We start from the raw sequence: 16,494 nt of genomic DNA on the forward strand, positions 1-16,494 counted from the left end.
AATTGTATTTTCCCTCAGGTCTGCTGCAAGGGTTCTAGTGGAGTGGCTAAGGAGATATCTGTGTTTGTTGTATTGTTGAAATGAGCCTTTCCTAAAGTGCAGCTGTTAAAATAACAAACATTAGTGTTAGAGTTGACTAGAGAATGGCAATTCAATTGAGGCGGTATCTGAGATATTTGAATTGGATATAGCCCCCAAATATTTAGTGTGTTTACAAGATTTTGTCTGGAGCACAAGCTCCAGGTATGAATTGCACAGTCATTTATTGTGTTGCTGTGTTTCCCTTCACGCTGTGTGGCTGCAGTAATTTGGGGAACTCCAGGTACAAAACAGTTGCAGTAGCAGAGGTAGCAGGAGAAGTTGACCAACAGGGAATGAGCGTCAGGACTTGTTTGGCTGCTGAGGGACGCGGCTATGGAACCAGGTTCTTACTTTGTGGTAGTTACTGCCTTTGTGTCTGAGTAGTGTGTATACAAAACAAATGGGGAATAGAGGGAGAAGGCCACCGTGTTTGTGTGCATGGTTTAGATTACCTGTGAGAGTTGTGTTTGAAGGGTTTTCTGGTGTCCCCTCTCTTGAGCAGTCGTTTAAGCTGCATGGCCTTGTGGATGAAAGTTCAGCTGTCATGGAAAGCCTTTCAGCAAAAGGGTGGGCATTTATATTCCCTTTGCTATTCTGCTTTCTCTTCTATCAGCGCAGTATTCTGCTCACGTTCAGCATTTCCATTCCTCCTCCATTCCTGGAGTTAGATTGTCTCCATTAACTCACTCCCTGTCCTCAAGCTGTGTCCCTGTATCCCCAGGGCAGATTCAGTGAGATCACCACCTGCCCCAGTGACAGTGCAAACACTGGGCTCATGCACTGACCTGCGTGTTTTCTTGGCCTCCGCTGTCAGGACCATTGCACAGCGTGAGTTCAGTATCCTTCCAGGGGCCTGGGAATGTTCAAATCCCAGTGCAGAACTTTCCACTGGCTGCGAAATCACTGTGCACTCGCTGAACTCTCTCTGCATATGAATATGCAGCTTAAAAATGATGCTTTGTACAAACATGCAAATGGGATTAATGACTGTGGTTCATTACTGGCTATTGATTGTGATTAGACATCACTGGACCACCGTTGGGGGATGATAATGGATTTAAAATGATTGAGCCACAACTTTGCATTTCAGAGGAACCGAGACACAGGATTATCACTGTTAATATAGGTCATAAATCTGTTCTGTACATGGAATTCATGTATCTGAACTCCTTCCAAACTACATTTTTCCCTACTTCAACAGACCGTTATTACAATTTGAGGATTTGGAGTCATTCCAATGGAGGAAAAATGACCCAACTGGATGGGTTGGGTGTTGAGATGAAGTGTCTCACACTGTAATGGCACACTGTTTAATGTATGTCATAGATATTGATTGGTACTGTGCATGATTTTATGTGGGCTAAATAGATTATTTCAAAAATTTAACAGTGTACAGGAAGACTTTATTTTACACTGGATTGTTTGAGAGAAAGTGTTGGTGTGGTACAGAATAGATCTCATTTCTGGAACACATGGTAGTTTTGCAATGTTTACTCATTATATTTGATTTCAGGTAAAACAGTTATTTCTCATAAAGTTAATGGAGGAAAATTTACTTGGCAGTAGGCTACGGGAAGGTGGCACAACTGGACCCTGGAACACTGTTTGCCTTCAGCATAAGACGCCTCCATAATTGTTGGAGATAACCGCTGGCTAGGCTTCCACGAGCTCCCTGCTTCCAGCTGGAGGCCAGGATTCTCCTACCATTTGCTAAATAGGTGTCTGATTTTGCTGTGGGGTGCTGGACATGCATTGGCAGGAAGCTTTTAGAAGAGGCACCTTCTTTTTAATGCAAAATAAGTATATAAAGAGAATTCATTGCTGTCTAATTTTTGCCTAGAGCCCTGCATTGTGTAGTGCCTGCTGTCTTGCTGACACATATTTTACTACATCTAATCTCCAAGTATTGTAACTAGTTTATCTTTTGTATTTTAATTTTTATTCCTTACCCGGTGTGCTTCACAAGCCTCCTAAAAGCCAATTTGACATGTACTAAAAGCTGCCTTCTACCAGGCATCAAAATTATTTTAGCTTCTCATTTAACCACCTCTAATTACATTATATTGGGTGGCAGCTAAGCCATTTTTTATACATCAAAGAGTCTGGCCTGCAGTGTATTTTTTGGGGTGTACCAAGCTCAGCTACTGGATTTGAATGGGGCAAGCCTGAGTGGGGTCTGTGTGGTTTGTAACCTGCGTTGGAGCAATCTGGAAGATAACAAATTATTGTAACAAAAATCATGCTAACAAGTTGACTAAAAATCATTGTAATGAACCTGAATGTTGAACTGTAGGCTGCGTTTAGAGTGGGCCAACACTTTGGAAAAAAGGGGTACTTGGACACAGGAAGGTGTGCAGGTAAGAGCAGTGGGAAAGGCCTCAGGTGAAACAGGAATTGTCTGTGAGTGTGTGTGGTCAGACACGGCAGCTTCTGGTACCTGTACTCAGTTCAGAAAGGAAAGCTGGTTTAAAGCTTGGAGGACTTGCTAAGTTGAAACTTGTTAATAAATGGCTTGAATTTGTTACCTTGGAGTTAATCCATACTATAGCAGTAATAGCATAAATAGCATTTCTGGTATTTAGATGTTTGCAGATGTGAAACTGTCACTTCTGAGGTGGGAAGCAACCTCAAGGAAGTTTTTATGGAGAAGGAGAACCTCATTAAAACAAAAGTTTGCTGCTTTTATGGTGCGTAGTCCTGGTGTCTGTCTATCCAGAAGCACTTTGGTGCCAAAACCTTGCTTTGTTTGCCCTTGCTGTCAGAGCCAGCTGCCATCCAGGCAGCACGAGGGGAAACGCTTCTCTGGCACAGGTCAACATCTGAGCGGGAAATACCGCAGAAAAATCATCCAATTAGGTAGTGTAGAGTGAAAAATCGCCTCAAGTTTTGCACTTGGCGTAGTAAACATTGACAGGATTCTGAGGGTTTCCAGCCAATAGCCTTATGGCAAACAATTTTGCAGGATGGTTGCGTTTTTCTTCCTCGACAAAAAGCCATGTGCCCGTGTGCCATCCACCATCTGCTGGTTGCTGCTGTGCTTCCTGCCTTTGGAGTGGTTTCCTTGGCTTGCAGAATGTGAGTTTATAATTGATTATGTATTTTTGAAATTTAATTTGTTTTTCTCCCCTCCTTTGATGATAAATGAGGAAAGGAAAGGTATTTCTGTGTTTCTGCAGCTGAGTAATCTGGTATTCACCTTCTGTAAAAATGACATTTCATGTCTATTAATAAAGTGAGTAAAATTTGGCTTAAGATTATTCTGAAGGATGAAACATATTACAGTTACTACATAAAATGTGTCGTAGACACATAGAACGCCAGGATAATTAAAGCAACACCCAAAATGAACCACAGATCCAAAAAAACCCTAGGGGTTTTTAATAAGAAGTGTCACTGTAAATAATTAATGAGTCTCCTAACTCCAGCAACAAAAAAGTGAACTATATCTCAAGTCTGTTTCAAGGTTACAAAGTCTTAGAAACAAAATCTTTGCTGCTGAGTGTTTTGTTCAAACACAGACTAAGAACATAAGGATGGCTCCCCATGCCAGATTTTTCTGGACCATCATCCTGTTTGCAGCAGAGAGTACCAGGGGATGCCTCAGGATGGCTAAAGAATAGGAAAGGCATTTGTGAGGTTTGGTCTCAGTATTCTGCTGGACTCTGGTTTTGATTTCAGAGTATCTTGAGCCAGATGCTGTTTCCATGTAACCCTTGGTATGTTCCTCTTTGAAATCTTTGTCCCATCTTCCTTTGGACCCACGGAGAGTTGGATCCACATCATCCTTTATAGAGGAACTGTGCAAAAATCCTGCCTGGTGAGCCAGAAAATCACTCATTGTCTTTTCAGTCATTTTAATGGGATTTTTTTAAATAGAAAATTGACTCCAGCTTTTTTTAAATGCATCCCAAATTTCACCTTCTCTGGTGAGAGGAAAATGAGGACAGTGAGAAAGTAGGAGAATAAAGAAGAGTTGCAATGACTGCAGAGCTGAAGTGCTGTTTGGCATTTCCATCCCTTACGTTGTTTTCAGCACCAGCTGGAAAATGGAGTGTTTAAACCCAGCCCTCATAACCAAAGGTGGGACTCCATTAGTGTAGATGCTTGTCTCCCTACGGGTAGTTGTCTGGATCCCTGGTTTTAACCTTCTTTCCAAGTAAATTAGGTTTACAAGGATGTGTTTGCCCCAACCCCCTTGCACTTGTTCCTTATGCTCTCTTCCACTCTCTCTGGTAACTTTTAACTCGCAGAGTAATTCTGGCAAAAATTGGAAGACAAAAGTCTAAAGGGTCAATCAGTTCTTGATATATTTATTTAATCAGCTGAGATGATGAAGGAAGTAGCAAAAGATGCTTCCATAGGCATTCAGTGTTCATTAGTTCTGTTTTTCATGGAATAACTTTTTTTCCTAGGCATTTTCTTTTTATCTTTCCTCTTCGACCTAGCAGAAAATGTCACCAAAATTCAAGTAAACTATAGCAATATTTGCAGTTCTTCCCTTGTACTTTACTGTGCCTGCTGTCAACCTGTGCTGATATTGCAAATAACAGAGAGGCTTTTAGAATTTTGCTTTAGAATAATTGCATGAACAGAGGTAAATAAAAGAGACATAGTTTTTCCAATTAACTGGTTGGAATATTGATTTTGAATTGTTTTTCAGCTGTCATGGTGAAAGACTCTTATCCTTGTAATGCTTTGGACTGTATATTTAAAATTTACTGTTGTCTTGCTGATGCTTGTATTGTTTAAGCTCCAGCCAGAGGCTGCCTCTTGCTGCAGCTTTTTTACGACAAAAAACTTTAACACAAGTTGTGTTTGCTTTAGTTTTGCTTTGAGAACTGTTGTTGGCCACAGATTCCTCAGAGGGACCCGAGGTCCAGCTCTAAGTCCATTGTCCAGAGATGCTTGAAGCAGGAGCAGTATTTGAACTTTGGTGTTAGGGGCGGCACGTTTACAGGGGAGCACTGTTGGTGTAGCTGTTGCCTTCCCTTGACTGGCATTCCACAGAGGCAGTCAGCCTCCTGAAATGCTCTGAAGTGACTCTGTGCCAAAGGCTCGTGTTGATGCTGAATGTGAATCTTAATTATTCATGTGTCTACAAGTTGGGAAGTGTTAATGGAGAGGTGTCTTTGTAGTGAGAACAGTGAAGCTGGAAGGAGCAGGAGTGTGTAATGAAAGGAAATGTGTTTGCGTTTGTTTAGAATATGGGGGAGGGAAGATTTAAGGCTTGAGAAGTCAGTGTTCTCTTTTTGTGGAAGGTGGAATTAACGTTTCCAAAGTTTCTTCCACTCTAATTGTTTCTGGAAGAGCAGGTTTACAGTATCAGTTACGAATACCAGAAATCAGCTGTAAGGTAGAACTTTATGTGCATTTCATGTTTTTAAAAATGGTCTGTCCGTAGAGGCAAGACAGGGGTTATGGGTGCCATGGGCTGTCCATGGCCTAGAGTTTTGGAAAGATTCTTCCATACAAACACTTTAATCAATACAGGCAAGGTTCATCCATACAGTCCTTTGGTCTGCTAAAAAGTAAAAACAGAAAACCCCCAAAACCAAGCCACACAAGACTGTACAAAACTCAACTGGGATCCACAGAGCCCCATGCACGAAGGGTGCTGCTGCTTTACAAAAACACCACATTTCTAAAAGCTGGCAAAGTTATTTGCATATATGTGAATGCATTTGAAGTGACAGAACAAGATAGGGTTTACCTTTTTCTTGTCTCCTAATGTGTTGCCTAGTTCTTTGATGTATTTGTTAAAAAAAGCCAAAGTGTTTTATTCTCCTCTGAGCTGGATATATGCACGTTGTGAAGGATTTTTTGGAGCTTTCCCTGTTAGCAGTCAGTCTTAAATTCAAATGGAGTTTATGTATATAGCTGCTGAGAATTAAGGCTGATGTTCTAATGTCATATTTTCGTAAGATTTTAAAATCAAGATCATCATGCTTTTTTTTTGGAGATCGATCATACGATAGAGGACTGTGTGACTGCCATACATAGTTAAACTGACAGGCTAAATCATAAAAACAGCTGCTTTTTCTGATACATTTGTTTCTTCACCCCACATGCTCTTAAAATGAAAAATAGCAGGGTACAAAAATGTTGTAGCTGTGGGTAACAAAACATTACCTCAGATTTTGGCACGTTTCTTTTTATCTCCCAGGACTGAAAAATGCTGCAAATCAGAGAAAGTGTGTCATTATTGATCAGCTATTAAGTAGATAGGGCTTTTTCCTAATAGCAGCATTTTGATTTAGATGTCTGACTTGGCTTGACACGGCACTTTCTTGTTCATGATGTGTGTGTCTGCTCTGAATCCTGGGGTGTGCTGAGGGCTTGCTGACCACAGAGTGCAGCCCCTGTGCTGAAGCAGCCCTGACAGCCACAATTCCCAGCAGCACCCTTTGTGCTTCCCAGAAATGCTGGCGTTAAGTTCCTACATGGATAATCACAGATCCCCATCTTTTAGTGACCTGATGCTTTTTTACGTGCAGGGAATATTGGGGAACTTGTATTGCTGGGGCACAGGGTCCCTCTGTTCCTGAGTACTTTTGCCCTTACTTCCACTGTCAGTCTGTCCCTCAAAACTGCTTCCTGCTGCACTTTTGTTTCCAATCTCCCCTATTTCTCCTCCTTTGATCTGTAAGGAGTGCTAAACCTCGCTTGTAACTCCTTCCCCTGCTGCAGATTGCCAAATTGAATCCATTTGAACTACCTTCCTGCTCACATCTGTTTTCTGAAAGGTTTTCATCACTGCCTGGATAGTGTATTCTTGAAATTCAGCCCAAGAAAATAGTTCTTTGTGTAGCATTTTGGGGATTATATATTAAAAAATGCATAAGCCATAAATCTCCTTTTGTGACTCACAATAGTGGCAGTGCATGTTTCTCTCTGAATCAATTGCAGATTTCATCAGTCCCACTTTATACCTGGCTCTGAATTTGTTTTAAGCTCTTATTTTATAAATGTATAAGGGCTATGATAATTTGTCATTTCTCTAATTTTATCTAGCTCCATAACCAAGATCTGGCTTATTAAAACTGAAAGTGTTTTGTTAACAAAAGCACATTTATAACTTGACAGCTTGACAAAATCAGGGTCTCTTCTGAACCCCTACTCAGACTTCAAGCTTTTGTGCTGTGGTATATGTGACAAAAGCTTCAGGATGATTCCTGTGCTATTTTATTAAAAAAAAAGTTGAGAGATTAATCTGTCAGAGCTTTGTCTTAGGCATGGGGGTGTGACCGTCTTAATGAATATTATAATGATATTTTTCACAAAAAATAGCAACTTAAACCGCAAGTGTTAAAAATAGTCAAAACCTTGGGTAGGTGATCCTTCATAGTGGCAAGTTCCCCCTTAAGATCTATCAGGTAAATGATGCAATATTTCAAGCTGTCATAGCAGCTACTTTTACCAAGCAATTCAGTGGACATCTATTGGAAAAGGAGGAAAGGGAGAGTATAACATAAAAGGGTTGACACCACAGGTCCTAGACCTCTTTTTTTTTTTTTTTTTTTTTTTTTTTTTTTTAATAAACTGCAGCAGTGAATTAAATATCTCTGAGTGTATTCTTACTCAGAGTTTTACAATAGTGCCTAGGATCAACCCTTGAGCTGTTTTCAGTTCCCACACTTTTATATCCAGAGATTTGGAAGAAGGGTTTCTACTGCTTGAGATCAGACCTTTGCCATTATTCAAATAAGAGTTTATTCAATCCTGAGGGCAAGGTCATCTTATTGATGTTGCTCAGATAATGGGAGAAATTGGTCTGAAAACCTACAGTTTAACTATTTTTGATCTGTACTTTTGTGTATCATCCCCAAACATTTTTTCCTGGTTTCTCGTCTTTGTTTAGTATGAAAACAATTAAACAAATGTTTGCTTAGAAAATTAAAACCTCTGTTATTCCTGGGAGGGCTGCATTAACTTTTTTCAATATTTTAAAAGATTTTGGGATGAAGGCATTCTAGATGGATTGATCTAATTTTCATTTCTTGATAGGAATTGTGTTAAAAGAGCCAAATTGCAGGATACATGGATACATTTATGGCTGTGAAGCCCTGGGAGCTGTGAGCATGGCTTTGGAAATTAAGCCTCAGAAATCAGCTGGGAATTCTCTGAAGGGCATATTGAGCACTTGATCAAGGGAGGTTCATGAATTTCCTATACTTGGATTTTCAGCAAATTCTTCTTGAGGTCATTTCACAAAAAACTCAAGGAAGCAGAACTGTCCTGGATAAAAAGGAAATTTATTTCACGAGTTTAAAGCCTGGTGAAAGGATAGGAATCAAATGCCACTTTTAGAATGGAGAAATTAATTTCTGAGTCCCACAGGGATCTGTGCTGGGACCTCATTTATTAAGATAATCTTGGAAATTGGGGAAGGGAGAGTGAAGTGGATGAGTTTGCTAATTATCCAGGGCAGTGAAAAGGACCATGTGAAGAATTACGGGAAAAGGTTCCCATCTCAACAGTTGACTTGATGGTGCAGCAGCAGCTGAAAATCAGTGCAGGTGAACACAAAGTAATGCACATAGGAAGAAACAGTCCTAAGATAAGAACAGGTAATAGATGAGAATGTGTCTAATTATCAGTACTTAGGAGGGAGGTCTCAGAGCCACTGTGGTCAGTTTGCTGAAAGCTTCTGTGCAGTAGTGCCAAAAATGGTGACTAAATTGAAAGAACACAGAATAAACCAGGAACCGTGCTCTTGTGTACCTTCCTTGGGTACCTGTTCCTTCCCTTTCAGCTGAAAGGGTGCTGAGAGAGGTGGGAAACGTGCTCCGAGGGCTGGGATCACATCTGCACCAAGGAATGAGTCGGAGTCTTCACCCTGGCAGGGGAACAGGACGCAGCTCTGCCACCACGGCTGTTGGCACAGTAGACATGGTGAAGGTGCACTCAGTGTTTGCTTTTAATCACAGTAGTGGAATTAGAAGCATGAAACAAAATGAAGTAATTTAAGGTATTTAAGACCCCAGAGGAGCTTTTCACACAAGGCGTAATTAAATTTTGGAATTCATTGACATAAGAGATTGCTGGTGCCAAGGGTTTGTATATGTTCAAAATCAGTTACTCATGGGGGGGAAAAAGAAATCTATGGATTCTTTTTATGCACAAAGAAATCCTGAGCCATGAGGTTTTAATAAGAAAGGTTTAATAAGAGAATCACTCCACGTACTTTTTCTTGTTATTTTATTAAGAATCTCCTAGTAGTTATATAAAATGTTACAGATGGACTCTCAGTCTGAAGCCATATGTCCATGCTTAAAGGAAACAGAATTATACTAGTTTATATCTGAGATTTGGCCAAAAAAATCTGAGAAGAACTCTGTATTTTTCATTTACGTAACATATCAATGACTCCGAGAGATGGTGAACACGTTGAAGTGTTTATACAGTTAGAAAAAAAAATTAGGATGCTGTTAAAAAATATGTTGAAAAAGGTATGAATTTGGAAAATTGCAAAATATTCTTCCCTGAATCTGTCTTATTGTATTTTGAAAGCAGTCCTCTGGGCTTATGTATTTTCACTGGTGAATTCATAAATAAGCTACAAAAAGTAGGAATTTATTTGAAAGCCTTATTTGCTTTCCTGCAGGGGGATAGCTACTTCCCATCCCCGTTTCTTTTGATAGCGTATCAATACGCGGCCACTTCATCTATAACGTGTCAGAAAACTGTGCAGAGCAAAAATAGCAACGTTTCCGAAGATCATTTTTGTTCATGTGTATCTTAAGGTGAAATCAACAATTGCCACTTAACCCATCTTTCTAAACAGAGTTAAATTATTTTGCTTGAACGTTTCTCACCTCTGCCCTGGCTCAGAGCTGTTTTTATTCCCTGAGCAGTGGCACCCAGCTGGTGACATCGAGCGGTGACACCACGGTGCGGATCTGGGACCTGTCGAGGCGCGGCTGCATCCTGACGCTGCGCGGCCACTCCCGCGCCGTGCGGGGCTGCTCCTGGCACTCCTGCGGGGACTTCGTGGCCTCTGCCTCCATGGATGGCACCAGCAAAATCTGGGATGTTAACAGGTATGGAGGCCCCGTGTTTGCTAATTGAGAGCTTCATTAATAACCAGGGGTATGTTTGAGCTCCCCATTGATTCGTGGAGTTCACTCGGACAGCAGAGGGAAATCAAAGGCAGTGCTGGAAAAATCAGCCTCTGATGGGATTTATAGATAAAGGGAGCTAGGAGGGACTTAAATTAACATGGTGCCAAAAAGGAAGTATTTGCTTTCACTTGGCATCTGTTATTCTTCTTTGCTGGTTCTTTTTGAGGTAAGAGCTTAGTGGAATTTCAGTCTGTAATTTGAACAAGTAACTGAATAAAACTTTCAGTAAGTTTTCTTTATACTGTTTCAAGCTCACAAGTACACAACACACTTTAAGGTCAGCCAAGTGGAAATTTATTTTAGTCATTATCTGTGTTTCAGCAAGGTGACTCTTGATTAATAAATCAATGTATACCTTCTTTATTATCCAGGCAAATGCATTTTTATGAAGGAGCTTTTAGAATATCAGTGTATTTGTGCTTACCAATTAATTATTAGTTCCTTAACTCTCTTCAGTTGATTAACTTACACCTTATAGAAATGGGTTGGCTTTATCTCTTTCCAAGCTATCTCCCTATAAACTAGACTCCTGAATTACTTTACTCTGCTGGTCTGATTTTTAACAGCTGAATGTCCTCATGCCACAGAGAAGTTTCCAGTCCCATAGGCCTTTTCCCTTGCTCTTCATTATCCAGTCCTAATGGATTTTTCCATTTCCTTTCGGTCTTTTTCTTCTTTTACATTTGAATGAGATAAAATACCCCTTCATGATTGTTGGCCATTGCAGGGGAAGAAGCTTCACTGAAAAAGCAAGGGGAAATTTCTTCTTCTGTTCTTTTTTCCTAAATCCCTCCCAGTCTACTGCAGTTGCAGTAAGCCCTCATTGGAGGCTTTTCAAACTGTTGCAATTCATCCAGATTCCACTGAGAGTTAATTAAAACTCTGTCAGTATCAGATTTCCAGTCTTGCTTTCAAACCATGAGTCAAGGAAGCATTAAATGATAGTAAAAATATTGTTTCCAAAATGGGATAACTAACCTATCCTTTCATGAATTATTCCAAATTATTTTTGGGGGAAAAAAAGAGAATAAAACAAGCTAGTTAAGGTTTGGCAAAGTTCAAGCCAGCTGAGAAGTGGCTTTTATAATAGAAATGGCCAGCCAGACCTGAGAACAGATGATGCTTCCACTGTTACTATCAGTAATAAGCATTAATGGTCATTGTTTTCCTTAGACATGGAAACAGCAAAAATCTAATGTATTGTTGCCTCTTTTATTAACCTGTTGTATATTTCTAATGCTCCGATCATCCTTTATGGCATGTTCATGACCTTTAAGAAGTAATACTAACAATAGCTTTAGTTTTATGTCAGAATGGGTTTGAATTTGCATAGACAAAGGTTTTGTTTAGACAGTTGAAAATGCTTTCTCTACTGGGGAAGCTTTTGTAGTCAGAGGAATCAAAGCAAACCTTCACCACCAACCTGTGGTGCCTCCTACTCACACTCATCACCAGCCCCCATTTCTGCCCCCAGTGTCTAACTGAGCTGTGCTTTGCCTCTGAAAATAAGAGAGTAACATCCCAGCCATGATGTGAAAGGCTGACTATCCATGCAGAATCATTGAAACCCCAAAATTATGCAAAATCTCAGTGGCAACAGGCAGCAGGAAGTGGTATAAAAATGTGGCATAGTCTGATTAAAATAATGTGTATTCAGAGTATGGGAAAAAACCAAAAAGCCCCCATGGGGGGCTGGGGTTTTGGTGTGTTCCCAGTAAAAGCCATGTGCTGGGTGTGCTGTTCATTGCCTCGGTGCATAACCGGTGAGTTCTGCTCTGGTTGGTTCAGGTGAGTTTGTGGAGCTCTGTGGGGTGTAGGCACTTAGTATGAAACGGGGGCTGTGCAGAAATGACATGCTTTTGGAGAGTTTCCCTGCAAGAGGTTTTGTGACAAGATGTGGCTGTTCCAAGCCTAAGCCATCCTGGTTCTGCAGAACACTCAGCTGCAGCTGGGCCTTATGCCCATGTTGGCTCTTTCAAGTGAAAGATCAGCCTGTGCAGGATGTAGGGCAAGGTTTGGAAATTAGGGAAGGCTGTGGACAGATGAATGAGCTGGTGGTTTCCACTGGATTGTTCCATTGCTGCTGTTTGGTTTGGAGCTGCTCTGCAGAAGAGCCTGCAGTGAGTTTGGGCTGGGCAGTGCTGCTTGCTGAGCTCCCTGGCCAGTGTGCAGCGCTAACCCCAGCTGCTCCCAGGGTGTCCCCTGGAAATGTGCCACCAGCCTGGAGCTCTGCTGTGAGCACAGCCACCACAGGAATGTGTGCCCTCCTTCAGCCTCCCTGCCAGCCAGGGGCTGTGTGACAACAGGGACATGGGGCAGGCCTTCCATGGTTCATGATGCTTGGAGAGTTATTTTTGTCCCCATCCCCGCAGGACAGGTGCCCATCCAGGTGCCACCATCAGTGTTCTCCCTCTCCAGGTGCCACCAGCTCTGAGCAGGGGACAGAGCCCAAGATAACATTCTTGTGGGAGGATAATAATCAGTGATCACACTTAATTTAGTGGGGTTATCCTTTCCACTAACAAGGAATTAAGATTTTATAAATGAGAGCTCTCTTTCTTCCTCAATATTACGTATTTGGATGGATGCCTGCTTTCAAATTGAATGGGCCTGGAAAGCAGCAGATTGTTAGGGAAGAAAAGCAAGAAGGATATCAGAGTTATCACTGCCACCTCTCTGAAAGAGGTATGCTTTAAATAAATGCTACTAATGAAAATACATCCACTTCTGTAGCGGGTGACAGTTGTCTTTATATTTCCAAGTTTCAAAAAAGCCTCTTTTATACATTAGGAACACACAGTTCTGTAAGTGTTGCTTTTGGAAAATTATACATCATTCTCTACAGTTGTAAACTTCGTGTCAAGCAACTGGGGAGGCTATTTGCTGTCTTTCAGCACCAAAATCCGGGGTGCAATTTGCACAATCATCAAAGCCATTACTGGAGTCCAAAGAATACAAGAGGCAACATCTCTTTAATAGGAAAAGGTTGCCAGCAGTTTTAATAAATTACATAATTGCTTACCAATGATAAGGAAGTTCTGGCTACTAAATATTTGAATTTTATTTTCATGGAACATGAAATTACTGCTTGGATTTTTGTTTCTTTGGGTGGGGTTTTTTTATTCAGAAATGTTTTTCTTCTGTGTAAACTGAAAGTTTCAATCACATATCAAGCCACAAATGACGTTCCTACCAGAGAGGGTAATGTGAGGTAGCTTTGTAGTAAACTATGTTCTTCTGGACAACTTATGTGCCTTCTATTTAAAGATACAAGCTGAGTTTAAGAAATAAAACAGAAAGCAAAGAAACAAAAATCCAAGCCCCTTCCTTTTTCCCTGGAAACACGGATACAAGCTGAGACACAGCCATGATCTGAGTTACTGAAGAACTTGAGAGAGTCTGAATTCTGCTGTTGGAACTTCCTGATGCTTCCTGGTGGGATAACTGGTTGCTTTTAAAGGAAATGAAAAAGAAAATGGTGCAACATTGGGATGGGGAGTGCAGGGAATGAAAAGTAACTCATGTGCCTGCCATGGCTAGAAAAATTTAAACCAAAATAGCAAAACAGGGACATATCTGCTTCTTAATGGTTATGGAAATAGGAAGTTGAAGAAGAAAGGGAGATGTTTATAATTTGTGGCTGGGATTTTATTCAGCAGCATAGCTCAGGTTGAAAATGTACAGCCAGTTACGTTCTAGCGCAGCAGGGCAGCTCCAGGGATGTTTTCCCAGGCTGTAAATTCAGCACTGTCAAAGTCATTTTGGCAGGATTAATTTCAATTATCCAGTGGTAAATATCATCAGAGATTTGCAGCCTGATCTCTGATATGCAAATCAAACTGAGCATCATATATCTCATGTAAACACAGGCCATTGTTTAGCTTTGCAGACATATGCTCTAAAGAGAACGTTAAATGCAAACATTGTTATTTATGCTTTGAGCTTGAGAAATTGTTTGCAACAGTCAGAACAGGTTTTCTCCAGCTGATCCATTCTGCACTCATTAGACCAGTTCTCCATTTTTCTCTACTTCCTTTCAGTAGTACAAAATACATGGAGTTAGGCCAGCAAGAAATGCAATTGTGCTGTCCTGCAGCAGAGCCCGGGGTGAGGAAGTGTTTGTGAATTGGAGCCATTTCTGGTTGCTGTTCCACAATCCATTACTCATTTGTTTTCCTTTTCCATTAACACAACAATTTTTGTCTACTCACAGGAATTTCTCCCATAATCAGATTTGATTTAAAAATTTTAAAATGCACATTTACCTCAGTCTTCGGTCATTTCTAGTATCTGTTGGTACATTTGTTCAGGTGCAAATCTTAGAAGTGACTATTTGTGATTATTGTTAATTCTCCCGTACAACCTCTAGGATAGTGTCCTGTTACTGAGGTGTTAATATATAGTTCTACTTATTTACAAATATACAAAAAAATTGGAGACACCTTTTGCATCCTCTGCAACAAGACCAGACATTTTCACTTCTTTGCCCAAGTGTCAGATGTATCTGACATTAACTACTGGTTTATATAAATAAATCCTTCTTTTGCTCCAAAGCCCCTGTTAAAATTCTCTCTTGTTACTTCTCTCCACTTGGTAACTGCTGTTTATAGTTTCATTTCTTCTCCTAAGTTAGAAGCATTAAGTTTTGGAAAATGTAGGGTTTGTGTTTAAAGAAATCAAGCAGGGTTGGATTTTGTTTAATTAGAAGTCCCTGATCAGCTATGGCTTTCCTTGGAATGATACCATGCAATGATGGCACTGCATGTGTTTTATTATTGCACACCTTGAGCGTGTGCAGTGCATGACACCGTCGATTTTAAACTGCTGCTATACTTTGGGCTGGGTTTTTTTCCCCTCTAGTTTCACTGAAGTAATGATTTAAGGTTGCTGGAGTTGCCAAGTAGACTGGTCACACTCTTTGCTTTGTACCACCAGAGCCCAGGGTTTAGCCTGGCTTCTCCTGCCATTCTTGACATTCATACTCTCATTTCTTTTTCTTCCTTTTCCCTTAAGCGATGGACAACTTTGAAATGCAATATTTAATCACGGATCTGTAGAGGTTTTTTTTCACCACACCAAATGCATCCATGTCAGGTTTCTGGAAAATCACCTCTGAAGGAACCCAAAGATTTTCTAGTTTCAAAGTGGAGCTGTATTTTCACAGTCTGGATCAGGGTGAGTGTGTGTGGCCAGTCCTTGTCCAGATACCCCTTTTGAGGTGACACTTGTGTGACTGGCTGGGACACGAGCCACAAGCTCTTCTGGCCAGATCCCACGTTTAATTGATTCCAGTAAAAGTGGAGCTAAATCTATTTTCAGAGAAGACAAATGTCCTCCAGGAAATTAGAAGGCAGGTGGAAGAACTCAGAGGAAATGTGGAAGGACCATTTTTGGGTAGTTTGTAATGTCTCTCCTGACAGCACAGCAGGAAATGCTTGCCATTTTGATAAAGGAGAATTCCCTTTGGAATCCTCCAAGGAGCACTGGAGAGACAAGCTGCTATTAATCCTTCAAATCAAAAGCAGGCCTATGCCCAAGTCTCCAAATTTATAATTACGCTACAATTCCATAACACATTTTTCAGGATCAGGAAAGTCTCAAATCTCGTTGTTATAATTCCCAGAGAGCCAATTGTAAAAAATCAAATTGAAAATGTGAATTATCAAGGAAAAAATAATATTCAAAGCAGAGCTATTCAGTTAAAGGGAAGATATGACTAAATCTTCATAATACTGGATAAGATGAAACTTGAAGCACAAAACTTTACAGGAAGTTTAGCTTGAACTCCATGTTGTAAATTTAAATCACGTTGTGGATTTAGTACGATACAGCAGGCATCAGTAATGAGAAATGTTTATTATGGTCACATATTTGCAGGTCCCAAAGGCCAGAAACATCTTACTGATTCCCATGGCATGCCTAAGCTGGGCAAGCTATGCCATTATTTACATCTGCTGAAATAAACAAAGAGGTGAAGGGCTTTACTCGAGGCCATAGGGTGAGTTACAACTGAAGCCATCATTAAAACTCTGAATTTTCATTCCTTGGGGATATTAAAAATCTGTTGAGATTCGTTCTCTTCAAATCTTCCTACTGGGTGGAAAGAAAGAAAATCAGTATTGTGTTTTCAGTAGTAATAGAGATCCATGAAAAATAGATGTTTATGTGATTATTAATTACTCTGTGAATTATGACAGGAGTGGTGTAACTTCTGCTGCAGTATTTGTACTGGTGGCTGCTGGTCTAGATAAATCCATGTTCTTCTCTCTGGTTTTTACTGGAACCATCCGTG

General features: G+C 40.5%; 1 protein-coding gene across 11 annotated transcripts in view; it reads left to right on the plus strand.

The window, feature by feature from the left end:
- Nucleotides 1–16,494, plus strand: part of SPAG16 (sperm associated antigen 16) — a 373,943-nt gene that overhangs the window by 180,932 nt on the left and 176,517 nt on the right. For 10 of the 11 annotated variants that reach the window (XR_005701600.2, XM_040069138.2, XM_040069137.2 and 7 more), the window contains one exon: nucleotides 9,936–10,121. The exons of the other annotated variant lie outside the window; for it this stretch is intronic. Coding sequence is in view for 9 of the 10 variants with exons in the window: in XM_040069138.2 (XP_039925072.1) it covers nucleotides 9,936–10,121 (186 nt within the window). In the remaining variant the exon portion in view is untranslated. The remainder of the gene's footprint in view (nucleotides 1–9,935; nucleotides 10,122–16,494) is intronic. 11 annotated transcript variants of the gene reach the window in all.

This window comes from Hirundo rustica, chromosome 7 (genome assembly GCF_015227805.2).
Source record: "Hirundo rustica isolate bHirRus1 chromosome 7, bHirRus1.pri.v3, whole genome shotgun sequence".
Taxonomy (NCBI): Eukaryota; Metazoa; Chordata; class Aves; order Passeriformes; family Hirundinidae; genus Hirundo; species Hirundo rustica.